At 38.1% G+C, this 13652-nt stretch overlaps 1 protein-coding gene across 1 annotated transcript in view; it reads left to right on the top strand.

Annotated features, from left to right (window-relative positions):
• VPS13D (vacuolar protein sorting 13 homolog D) overlaps positions 1-13652 on the top strand; it is a 196941-nt gene that overhangs the window by 121315 nt on the left and 61974 nt on the right. Inside the window, exon 65 of the mRNA XM_084651570.1 lies at positions 144-311. Coding sequence (XP_084507696.1) covers positions 144-311 — 168 coding nt within the window. The remainder of the gene's footprint in view (positions 1-143; positions 312-13652) is intronic.

Here is a 13652-nt window from a genome sequence, read left to right as displayed (position 1 = left end):
ACGATAACGTTTTGACTTTTGCATGTTTTTGTTCTTTCCAGGAGTCAAATGTTAATGTGTTGTAGTTTTTAAAATACTATTAGCCCTGCTGACCATGAAATCTGATGTGTAGATAATGTTTTTCATTTAACTGTGTTTTATAGGAGCTGCTTAGTCAGGCAGCAAGGATTTTGGGCTCGGTGGATTTCCTTGGCAACCCTATGGGTCTCCTGAATGATGTTTCAGAAGGTGTCACAGGACTAATAAAATATGGAAATGTTGGTGGCCTTATAAGAAATGTCACACATGGAGTATCAAACTCTGCTGCAAAGGTAATTGTTGTTACATGAAATAATCTGTAGATAACGTGCAAGTTAACACACTAAAAAGACAAGTTGCGTATTTATAGATACATTAGAACTAATTAGTTAATCACTAAGATGTATTTAATTATAAACAGATCATCCTTGAATTTTAATTTCCATAGGTCTTTCCTGAGGAATAAAACCTGTGTTTGGGGTCCAGGCCTAGCAAACACTTCTGCACCTTGGTTAACTTTAAGCATGTGAGAAGCCCCACCAAAGTCAATGGAATTACTTAGGTGCTTAGAGTTACTCATTTGCAAAAGTGTTTGGAGATTCAAGGCCCCAGTTAGTAACGTAATAATTCTCCATCATGGTTAAAACATGAGTCTTCCTGTGTACATGAATAGAACTGTATATTAACTCTGTTATAGAATCCTCCTGAAATTCTAGGATATATACAGGGCTTTTGGATGTTCCGGTTTAATTCTTCACTTGGAATTTAATCAATTAATATGATGTGCATATAAAGATTATTGTGAACCTGGAGTTGAAGGATTTGCCAGCACTACCCTGGATGCTACCTTTTCTATGCCACATAGTAGCAAGTTTTATTTTACTAGGTTTTAAAGTTGGTTTGCTTGTTTTGAAAATGTCATTTATTCAAAAAAAAGTATTACTGTGTACAGCTTTCCAGTTTTGTGCCTTTTTGATACTCTGATAAAACAAAAGTGTTTGATTTAAATTTAGCTAATAAGTAATTCTATGCTGTGGTGAAAATGCTTTTGTTCTTCTGAGGAGAGCGAAGGTAAGTTGATTAGGAGGCTCTAGTGCACTAGTACTGTAACTGTTTTAAAATCTCATGAATGATTTTGTGCCTAAGAAAGAGGCATGGTCTGAGCACAGGACTTAGAGCTAGGAACTCCATGAATTATTTTATTATTGGTATTGGGGTAGCTCCTAAGAACCGCAATCATAAACCAGGAGCCCATTTTACTAGGTACTGTACAAACATGTCTTGGTTTTGGCAATGACTCCCTTTGTGGTCTTGGGCAAATTACTTAACCTCTCCTCCTCAGGTTCTTTATATGTAAAGTTGGAATAATACCTTCCTCACGTGCGGACTTTTTGGTGGAGAAAGGGAGCTCTATTTAAGAACTTACTGTATTATTATTAATAAAGCATATTTCCATCATAGATCATGGTGGATCCTAAAGATATGTTCTATCAATTTGGGAACTAGAGAGTCTGAAATAGAACTGAAAGTCCATGATAGTTAGTTGGGAATTTAGGTTATAGAGAAAGTAATATACATAATGGTTTTAACCGTCTGAATATCAGTCGCTTTTGAGAGTTCCATAATGTTGCTCTTCCTTCTTTGTGGGTGGATGGGGTTAAGGCATCTACAGATGAACAAAACCCAGTCGTAACAGGGTTATTACATGGTGAAGAGCAGTTATTTGTTCAAGGTTTAAGATTTCTGGAGCAGACTATTTTTGGGGTTGGGAGGTGTAGGAGAAAGAGAGAGATTAAACAAGTAATATATTCCTATTTGTGGGAAAGAAAGTATTCTCCTATTGGTAGTCTCTGACAGATGTGGGCTTGCATCTCTTCCTCTGGTTCTGGAAGCTTGCTTTCTTGATTGGAGGTATGTGGAAGTTGGGCAATCAGTTTACACTGGAGAGCAAGGGTAGTCAATAGGCGGACCGCAGGCCAAATCTGGACTGGCAGCCACTTTTGAACAGACTCTGAAATACTTGTATTTACTTACTATCATGATTGTTATTATTTCTATTATTATTTCCTCTGGAGTCTGGACCTTGACTGTACCTTGAGCAAGAAATATGGACCTTGACAAAGAAAACAAATTGACTACCCCTGCTGGAGAGGCTGTGGTTACTGTCACAGCTCAGCTTCACGGAGCACAGTATGTACAGAGCATCTTCCTTGAGGGGCAAAGTACTGTAAACTATACTCCCAGAATTATCCTTGTGCTTTTTTCTTAGGAAAATCCCAAACATGGGCTGTCTGTGATAGGATCATGGAGAGAATCCTTTTTTCTTCTTAACTTAGAGTGGCAGCAAAGATGCAAGGAGAGTGATCACCAGGGCAATAAGGCTATATCAAGATCTTCCTTATAAAAATGACCTATGTTAATTACAAAAAACTGTTTGTCAACTTCTCAGTCACAATGTGTATGAGATAAAACAGATCAGGGTTAGTTATAAGGCATGTCAAATGTCCAGTGTCAGTTGATATGAGGGGACAGTCCATGTTTCAAGCACAAAGATTTCTAATAAACCGAATTCCGTTCTGGAAGATCATTCACCTAGGATTGAGGTAGACAAGAGAAGGGCCACAGTCTTTCTGACACAGGAAAACAGTCATCATGATCCAGTTTCTAATTTCCAAAGTATCGTGGAACTGGGTGATATTGTTATACCAATAAAATAAAAACCAGCAGGATCTTATTAAAGGGAAAAAGGCAAAATACCACATTTATTGTGAATAAAGAAAGAATCATAGTAAGCAGTTAGTTATAGTTATAACATTCCATTCAATCTCATATTTATACACACACACACACACACACAGAGGTTCTGGAAGGTTGTTATCATAGTTACCAGCCTTAGAGTTGCTCATGCCAAGACACTGGCCAGGTGGCCTGGACATGAGGAGGGAGCAGGGCCTTGTCAGATGCTCATCTGATGCTCCTGGAAGTTGGTTTGCAGAATCAGACCCCAAAGTTCTCACTTTTTAAAGTCTATTTTTATAGGAATTTCTTCCTATGCCAGTCTATGGGAATTGCTTCATCATGCTGTTGCTGAATCAATCAACAGATAGCACATTCCTGACAGCTCCAAGATGTTATCTTGTTCTTTGGTTCTCCCGTTCTTGAGGCTGTTGGGTGGACTCCAGTTTTCCCTTCCGGGGGGTCCTTTGGTTATTTCCACTTGATGCTTTCTTCAGCCGACGGACACTGGATTCTTAGGCTGGCACCTCCCTGATCATTCAGTTATTATCCACACCAAGCATCCATCCACATACATCCTCTATCTCTATTTTAATCACAATTGTTAATACAACAAAAGGGCGGGGAGTCTCTGGGTGCTGTTTCTGTTGTTAGAGTATTGCTTTGAGTCTCTCTCTGTGTGAATTGCTTTGAGAACAGACTCTGTCTTAGAATGTACTAACGCAATTAGCAGCTTGCAAGTTTCACACATAGAGGGAGAGAAACAGCACCAAAAACCAAGAGACCTCTTCGTTAGTAATACCCTGGAATTTAAACTAGGGCGAATCAAACTCATTTGTGATTTTAATACAGAACTTCTTTAATATGATCCAACAATATCAATCCTCCTTTACCTGAAGCTTCTGTCTCTTCTAGTCTCCTGCATGGAGATTACTCCAATGATAAGACAACACATGTGAGAGTTTCAGAGATTGTTAAACTGGCATAGAGTAATCCCCAACAGGAAATGTAAAGGAAAGTGAAAATACCATTCAAGAGGGATCCACTGTCTTATGTAAGGATTCTCCTTTCACAATCTGATCCCCAAACCCCTGGCCTTTATATATGGGAAGCACATTCAGGACTCACAAGGAACACGGTCAAGGTATGAAAGTCTTCACAGTGTTAACTTTTGCTAAAGATAAGTGGTCAGGTTGGCCCTTTAAGACTTGGCAGAGCACCTGAGGAAAGAGCACCTCCTGACCCATTTGGGCAACCAGACAACTGCAGCATACATAAACCAGAAAATGGAATGCAAAAGGTTGATCTAAATACAGGAGCTTTATGGATGCTGCCTTGGACAGAAGATCACTTAGTTTCTATCGCTCCACATAAAAGGAAGCACACTGAATGCAAAAGCAGATAGACAATGCTGTGCAGTCTCTGCACCATGGAACATTGTCGCTGCTATGCAGGGACCTATGGTCTCCCTAGGTGGAGATGTTCCCATCCAGTAAAAATTTTAGAAGAAGGCTGCTCTTCACTAGGGAAGAAGACAAGAGGTCAATAGGAGCAGAGGCTGTGACCCAAACATGGCCAAATCTACTTTTAGACACTTTTTCCCTTTCTCCCACTAATAGGAAGAGCAATTCAAAAGGTCAAAAATGTAGTAGTATTGGGCATTCTCATAACCCCAGATAAGCAAAGACCAGGGTTTTCATACCTAGCAAATCTGCCACAAAGCTCTTCAATAGGTCTTCCCAGTAAACAAAGAATCTTCAAAGTTTGTGGATGTATCCTAACCCAAGTTATCTGAGTCTTAACACCTTGTCTATTGAGCAGAAGCAAGTCTTAACCAAGAACGCATACTGCTTCTCAAATGTGATAAATACCCCACTTGTTCCCAGCAAGGTTTCCACCCTTTGGGTCTTCGCAAACGTATGAACCAAATCTCATGCTGGTGTTAAGATGGGAGAATCGGCACCAGTATTCAGGGTGTTCCATCTCCTTTAGATTTCTTACAGGGCAATCTAAACCTGCAGCTGAGATCTCCCATCATATCATCTATGTCCAAGCACTACCAGTGTCACAAATACAGGCCTATCCAAGTCTCTGGTAGATCACTTAATGACATGGAGCTTCCTTAGAGCTGTCCATTTGTCCAAACGAACACTTATGCCCACGTTCTATGCTTACAGTGCTGCATGCTCTTATGATCCATCCATTCCAGCCATTGATATCTATTTCTTTTGTATTTCCTTTCCATACAGATTTGTTTCCTGGTTGCAATCACATCTGCAGTAAGAGTCTCATAAATCTCTGCCTTTAAAGGCACAAGCCTTACTGCATTTTCCACAAGGGCAAGGTCAGTCTTTGAACTTCAGTCATTTGTAACTAAGGTTTCTGTTGGAGAGATTTTCAAAGACACGGTGGGCAGTTAGACGCCAAACTCCCATTGAAACTGAATGCGAGTTGAGCAACCAACAGTCTCCTTCTCAAAAAGGGCTTCTCTCAGCAGAGTGATAATCCCCCTGTTTATGGGGCTTGGGTGAGCAAGACACTTGTGATGAAGGTGAAGGCTCCTCCCCAACTAGTTGTACTGCTTTTGGACAACTAGATATAGCCCTGGAATGCCAATATAACTCAAAACTGATATTTCAAGTATAACTTGTGAAATGCCATAACTGCTACCATGAGTAAAATTAATTAAAACCTGCTTTCTCTTTAAAAAAAATAAATATATACAGTGTATATATATAACTGTACGTCGCATAGGTACCATTTTAATTTTTGTTAAGTATAAGAAGGAAAAACTCAAATCTGACCCTAACTGCAACACAAAACATGACCTGGCCGACAGATCATGTTCATGTTGCTCCTCCGGTGCCGTCTGTAGAGACAGTATGATGAATTAGTGTCTGCTCTCACTACCAGGGGTTTCACCTGATTCAGCGGTGCCAGAAATTGTTCCTTTTCGTCAATGCAACCAATTCTGTAGAGCTGGCAAAGCAGCCAAAACTTGATGAACTGTCCTCCATATCTAATAATTACCAGCCAGAAGCTGGAAAAACTTTCACAAATCTTATTTGTTTTTCAGTTACCTAGTGTCTTATAAGATCTGTTAATAAAATTTATATTAGATTTTAAGCTGAGTTGGAGGCTGTAAATAGGACTAGATCTGTTCTGTTCATACAACCATGTCAGGCTAAACTTTAATCATCACTTTAAAAGAAATCTATACAGAGAGAGTGCCTATATGAACTGAAAAGTAAGTTGTTTATGAGTTGTATCTGTTTTTGTCATTTTATGGCTTTTCTGTTTTACAGTGTTATTGATTATTCCTGTAATGGCTTCTCCATGCATCTCAGAACACACAGTGGGTAAATGCCTTCTTTCAAGTAGGAGAAGTTCAGTGTATTTAAGTTGGCACAAAACCTTAGGTTAAATAAAGTTCATTTCAGACAGTTTTATAGTTTTTATCCCTTGGAGGCTACAAGTTTTGTATTTTAAAAAGTACTTTGATCCTAAATATAGGCACCTGAGGGAATTTGATTCCCTCTGCATGGAGGCTCCTACAGTGGCCATATGCACAGAAATGACTCAAATTCTTGGCATGCAAACTTTTTTCTTTTTTGTTTTCCGCCTTAGGCATGATACTACTAAAACCTAAAATTATTACTCTTTCAGAGACTTCTCAGTCAGAAATGCATGTTAGATGCTGACCTAATACCAAAATAAATTAAAGCCCTGTTTTGACTCTGTACTCTCTTCTGACTTGAAGTCTTTGTTTCATTGTACCCATTACTAGTAAATAGATATTGTGCCGAGATAATGCAACTCCTGGTGCAAAATGATTACAAAGTTTAATATACTTTATAATTGCTGTGTGCTATTTTATGTGAGAATCAACTTTTCAGATACTGTACGTGATTTGTCTAAGATTTGCAATCCGTCTAGGAACCCATCCTATGGGTATACATACATTACAGCCACTGGTGTGAATAGAATCTCATGTAGATGTACTCGCACTAGCTGTGTTCAAGCTAGCTTGCTAAAAATAGAAGTGAGCAGCAGGAGCCCTGACCACCCTGTATACCTTCTCACTTGTGCAGCCAGCGCTGAAGCCCGTACCACAGTGTCCTTACTTTTCTTTATGGCGAGCTAGCTACAGCACAACTAGTGCCACAACATCTCCCCGGGCTGCCATTCATCCATTTACATGCCTGGCTTCAGTGTAATGTATCCTAAATCATTGGTATGTGATGGAAAAGCTGCGCTCCATTTCTGCATACAAATATTTGATGGAAAAATGTTTTAAAATAAATAAAGGCAACACTGGAAACAAAACTATACTATAAAGCTTTCTGACCTTGAAAATTCCACCCGACAGCTTTGCCAATGTACCTCAGTTTCCATGGTTTTCAAATTGTAGGTCTCTTGAACCCTGAATGCCAATTGTGGACATAAACAGACAAGAACTAGTATGAATCCATTAATCATTTTTACTTGAGTTAAATAAGAGGAGGTGAAAGGCTTGAGCCCTGAGTCTACTGTGCCTTACATTCAGCCAAACCAAAAAAGGGCCTGTCCAGGACTGTCTGCATTACAAATACAACCATGTCAGGGTTCCCAATTATAACAGGATTGCTCCTTTGTTTGCACTACAGATTTGTAGTTGGCTAAGCTTTACAGTGTTCTGTAACCTGCCTAAAAACTCGGTCATGTCCCAGGCTTTAGCCTGCTTATGGCAAAAGGTTAAGATCCTAGGTTTACTTCAAATGAGAACTAGGTCTATTGACATGATTCCTTTTGTAGCAGAAAAGTCTCTTTTGTAACTATCCGTCAATATAATACTAAACATTTAAATCAAAGGAAAAAAATCGTAAGTTTTTGCAAAGGGATAATAAAGATTCTGAAAGCTATAGATATAAGCAACATAAAAGGATAAAACTCATAAAAGAGATCTCATATTTTCTGGTAAAGTTTGGTGTTTTCTGAAGGAGGTTTTATTTTGCTTCCTTAAGCAGTTGCCAGCTGGTGGCTGGGTTTTTGTAGGTGTACTTTTTGCACTAGTTCTTAGTTTTCCAACTCTGGAGTAAAAGAAAACAAAAAAAATCCAGGTAAAGGAGAATTTCTTTCATATAAAATCAGGGAGAATTCAGAGGTATGACAAAGCAGTTTATAAACTGACAGACTTTTAGTTGCTTCCTGTGCAAACTAAATATAAGCAAGATTTGACGACCTATTATTTATACAATGTCCATGAAGCAGATTAAAGCTGTAGAACATTTCATTGTGTGAACAGTTGACAGTGATTACTTATGAACTATTTGCTAATAGCCATCTTCCTTTAAATGTATATATAAAAAGCCAATTTACTTCCTGAACTTTGCTACTTAAAGAATCTATAACCAATCAGGATGTCACTTTTTAAATAATATTTGGTTTTCAGCACAGAGCACAGCTGGGAGATGCGTATTTTAAAAAACACATTAACATAAGATTAGGGAGGGATTCTGTCCTGTATCTTTGATCCTTATGACACATCGCCCATCCTTTGTTCTGTACAAGAGAGTTCTTATCTCTGAATTTTTACCAGATTTGCTTTTCTTACTGAATTGTCAATGCAACATTTTTAGATTTGTCCGATAGGTCTTGGTAGGGTTTAAATCAGTGATCCTTAGACTGAGGCTCCGGAGCTGCAGGTGGCTCTTTAATGTGTTTCTGCAGCTCTTTGCAGCACATGATATTAAAAACACTGTGATTAATTATTAACCAGTCAGGATGCTCTTACTTTATAGGTATACATGTCTATATAGTAAATGGAACAATGAATTCACAGTGCTATGGCTTTTTTGGGTAATGTTGATCGCTAACTTCGTTCCTGAACTGCTGAGGTCTGAGTATTGCCAGTTTAAATGAACACTTAAAAAAGAATCTTTAGAATGGCATTTCAGCCCATGAATAAGTATTTTATTAACTGTTTCCCTGTTTCCCTGTCAAAGTCTTTGTGACATTCCTACTTCACTAAAATAGTAAGTCTGCATTGTTGAAGAGAACATCCTCTTTTTTTATATATACACCGGACCCTCGCTAGAACACGGGATTTGGGATCCATGCGTGGTACTGCATTAACGTGGGGACCACGATAAAATGAATTCCAATTAAAGAAATTAAATTTGGGATTCATGGCCACGACCGCACTATATAGATGCGTGTTCTAGCGAGGGTCCGGTGTATATATCCATTGTTCTGTTTTGTGGTTTTCCACCATAGAAGGAACTAGCTTCTCTGATCCTTGATGTTTCTCATCCCCATTGTGACTGAGCAATACTGCCAGTTAGTTGACAGTTCTTTTAGTCTTGTGCCACTACATGAATCTTGTTTGATGGTATTAGGGAAGAACACTGGCTGCACAGCCAACAAAGGCAAGACAAGTTTCCATGTATATATTAGGACTTCCTTCGCTGTTTATCTGATGCTTTGAATCATTCTTTTGGGGCAGATATCTGGAAACATTTAGTGGGATATATTCATACTGCACAAGACACCTTCACTGAGCCAGAGGCCTAGCCCATTTTTTCAGAGCTCATCATAATTGTATGTAAAGTTTTAGAGCACCAGAGGTTTGCATGGAGCTTTTTAGAGAGAATAAATACTGTCTTGAGGACATTACTCACTGTGTTAGATATGATACGACAGCATAAAAGAAAATTGACATCATGCAAGGCAGATGGAAGAAGGTTTATCAAATAAGGATAGAGTGTTTCTTGTTTTCGTAAGGTATGCATAACGTTAGTTCCAACTTTTAAAACTTAAATGTTGCCGTAGGAGCGTGAGTCCTTGTTAGAGATGTGGAAAGAGGTGGGATTTTGAAGCCAAGTAAGGAGGCTACATTAAAATATAGGTATGGGAAGGATATTCCAGGAATTTGGAGGACACGCAGGCATTTGTGGGCAGGGGAAGCAAAGACAACATGAAGGACAGTAGAATTGGCAGAGCATGTGATCCTAATAGGAGACTGACAGGAAACAAGAGATGAGATGATAGGCCGTGGTAGAGCTGTGACGAGGGGATATGAATTTGAAGTGGAAAGTGATTGGGAGTAATGGAGGCTGCAAAAAGGGAGTAACGTGGACAAGTATTGGCAGAGGAAGATGAGTTTGTCAATGCCATTTTAGTCAGGCTGAAGGGATGTAAGAAGGGAGTCATGTATCCCAGAAAGAAGAAGAATGCCATAATCTAAGCAGTTTACTACCAAGGTGTGGATAGCCGTCTGTAAAATAAACAGCGAGTTAAAATTTTTCATCCCTTGACTTATACAGTCAACCATTCTCATTTAAGATACTTATATTCAGAAGCTAAGACAGTTAATGCACGTCCATCATTGGAAATGTTTTGTCTGAGCAACTCCAGGATCATTTTGACAGAATGGAATTGTAAATAGCTGAAATAAAAGTCATCCTGCTGTAAATTTTATTCAGTAGTGATGGGAAATTTCTCATCATCAAGAACCTTCACACATGAAGTTTAGGAGGTAACTTTTCTCACCATTCTTCTCTTGTGTATATGTAAAGCTGCCTAGACAAATGATGATGTGGTATGATCTTCATTGTCATCAATTCTTTATATTGTTGTGTCCCTAGGTTGTGGCACTTTCATCTTGGCACCACTCTGCTGTCTGTCCAAGACTAATGAGTGGATGTGACAGCTGGTTTAGGTTCAAACTAGCCAAATAAGAAAAGGCTGTGGACACCTAATTGATTGAGTTTTAGTTTTGCCCAGGCAAATTGTTAGGTGTCGTTTTGGATAGCGAGCTGAATATGGAATTGGAGGTTCAACATTCATTTTTTTCATTTCCAGAATTTTAACATTATGTTGCGTACAGGCTTATGTGCAAGAAGCCTTCTGTATTCTTAATTGTGAGCTGACAATGGAGCTAATGCGGCCTCTGTGCTGTAATCATTTTCTGCTGTTTTGAAGTGGTAATCTCCTCAGTGGTAATCTCTTTCAGTGATTGAGCTTTTGACAGCATATCTGCTTTTGCTGCATCAGAAATCAACAAAGTTGGAACTGAGGACAATGATAGGATATTCCAGTTACTATAAGAACAAATGGAAAATTATAGACCAACTGTCTGGCCAAAATAATAATCAGAATTGGTGATTTAGTACTGTTTAGTACTGTGCAGACAAACAAGGTGTATAGTCAGGTTGCTTAATACACTAGTGAAAGGCAGTCAGATACAATGGTGATGAATGCAGTGTAAGAATCTACGTAGCGAGATACAGAATATACAGGAAACCTGGGTTTAGTTTTCTATCTCTTGCTCCCTCAATTGGAGGGGAAAGGCTGTAGAAGCAGACCACTCAGATCCTTGGGGGCAGCGTAAAAGGGAAGTGCCTCCTTTTAGAAGACAGTGATCCCACTGACTAATGGGGTGACAATCGAAAACCATGAAAAATGTCACTCCTCCTTCATATGATAAGGAAGATCTGGCATCCATGACCACTGTATCTTGAGAGAGATTGGTATAAATCTGTACAAAGATAAGGCAAGTCTAAGAGTTTTAAAGGATCACTGAATCTTTCTTTGTTCCCATATTCCCTACCCCCACCACCTTAATCCTCATGTTTTATTAAAGAAAATTAATAGATAAATAAATAAATAGGCCCTTGTGGTCCCCATGATTCTGTTGTGGCCACAGTCGTAGCTGAGGGAAAATGCCATTACGCAAGAGCGTATGTTTTGTTAAACAGCTACATATACACTGGTGTCCTGCTTTACCTTGCCTGCGAGTCCAAATGAAATTGATGACGTGCTCTGTTGAAAAAACTGTTTGATCTGGACTTGGTGTCTCTTTTAATAAGAATGCATTCAGAAGCAAACTGACATGCGTTTGGCAGCTTTATACCAAGCTTTTTCCAAGCAAAATTATGTGGTAGGCAAAAGGCATCAGTTCATTAACGGTGAAATAAATAGCTTAGCCATTTATTGAATTTTAAAGTGTGTTAAGTTATAATCTAGACAGTTTCAAAAACCAAGTTTAAAGAGCTTCAGTTTCTACACCTGCTTTAGATCCCCACCAGCTTGAGTTTTTACAAGCCATTATTATTACTTTTCTTAGTTTTTCTGTCTGTTTTTCTGTGTGACTGACTCCAAGTGGGGGAAACTAACTGTGCAGAGGAAATAGTAAAATATCATATACACAAAGTGCTGCCAAATACACAAAATAAACAAATACACTGAAGAGAGAAAATTGTTTTTCTTCTATCTTTAGTTTACAGTAATTTTAGGTATTGTGTAAATATGTACTAGGTTAAAAAAATTATCCTGAAGTGTGATGTGTAAGTTGCTGGAGTTCTTTTTAAGGAAACAGTGATCTGTGTTCAAAGTTCTCATTTTTAGTTTTTGATAGGTGAAAAGGGTAGAGTCTCAATTGTTTGTGAGTTGGGGTTAGTCAGATTTTAGTGACTTTTGTGTCAGCCTAAACAGGCCTCCCAACTATTATTTGGATACAGACAATATAGAAAGCTTTGTGGAAAATTTAAAATAGATATATACAAAGCCTTAATGAGAATGAAATCTGTTGGCTAATAAAATGTGTTTTATTTTTGAAGATAAGGTGAATACACAGGTTTTTTTGTTTTTAAAGGGATGCTACAAGATAGTTTTGGCCACACATTTAGGCTTCATTTTAAACTTTAAAGCACTACAGAAAGTACAAGTGTCTTCATTTAATTAAAAAAAAAAAAGAAAAGAAAAGAGAGAAAGAAAAACAGAATTCTTTGTTTTAAATATTCTCCAGCAGTTTATTACAAAATGAACTTGATAATAGTGTATCAGCCAGAGAAAGTGAAACTGACCTGGAAACAGAAAGTGAAAGTGACTAGTCTGTTTTCCCAAGCAGAATGAAGTTCAGAATGTAAACAAATAGCACAGATGGTAAAATGAAATTATATTGTTTTGCTCATCTAAGTTATAAACATAAGATAAAGACATTTTATTTTTAAGAAGACTTTTAAGTTGACAAAGTTCTTTAAGTACATTTAGGCTTGGAAGGATTAGCTTTTGATCGCTAAGTGTCGGTAAGCGTAAATTTCACCACACACACACACACATACACTAAAAAAAATCCATGAATAGTAAAATATATTTACAGATAGTCAAAGCAGGAAAAATGCTGCTTGAGAACTTATTAGAGTTTGATTTAAGGATATTTTTGTTTTGTGTGTTTTGACATGAGGTGTTGTCAATTTGGATTTTAACAGTTATAAAGCTTTCACTTTTTGAATCTCAAAGTCTACTGTCATAAAATAATTGTCTGACCCCCTCCTTATAATTTTCTTTAATTTTGAAAAATTAAATCAATGAACATTGAAAAATGCCTAAAAATAGATCTGTCAGATTATTTAAAAAAATAAAAATTGAATTGTGCCAAGATATTTTTATTACATATTAACTCAAAGAACTAGAAAGGGACTTTAAAAGTACTATAGAGTTTATAATACATGCCATTACACTGTGTAAAAAAACTTAGAGAAGATTTGAAAGAGTTAATATTTTTTCCTTCTGAAAGTTATCTGTTAAGAGTATTAGTTGTTTAATAAAGCATAGCTGCCCTCCAGATGAACCCGCCAGTGATTCTGCAGTTGGGGTCATTCCAAGTTCATGCTGTGGACTTTTGACTGCCTTCTGTGTATGTGAAAACAGCTGGCAGTTCCTGCAGGGATCACTCATTCAGCCCTGTAACACAAAACTATTGCCAATGGGCACCTGCTGATGCAGCTTCACAGGAGGTCCTTGGGGGAAGCTACCCAACTCATCAGGCATCTGTGGAGATAAAAAACAGCGGGGGGCTCCCCTGGGATACCCAGCTAATCAGGCATCCATACAGACAACTCATCAGGGGGCTTCAC

Source organism: Lepidochelys olivacea (assembly GCF_965140295.1).
Source record: "Lepidochelys olivacea isolate rLepOli2 genome assembly, chromosome: 18".
NCBI classification, from domain to species: domain Eukaryota; kingdom Metazoa; phylum Chordata; order Testudines; family Cheloniidae; genus Lepidochelys; species Lepidochelys olivacea.
The sequence above is the reverse complement of the archived record's forward strand: the minus strand, read 5'-3'. Positions and strand labels throughout refer to the sequence as shown.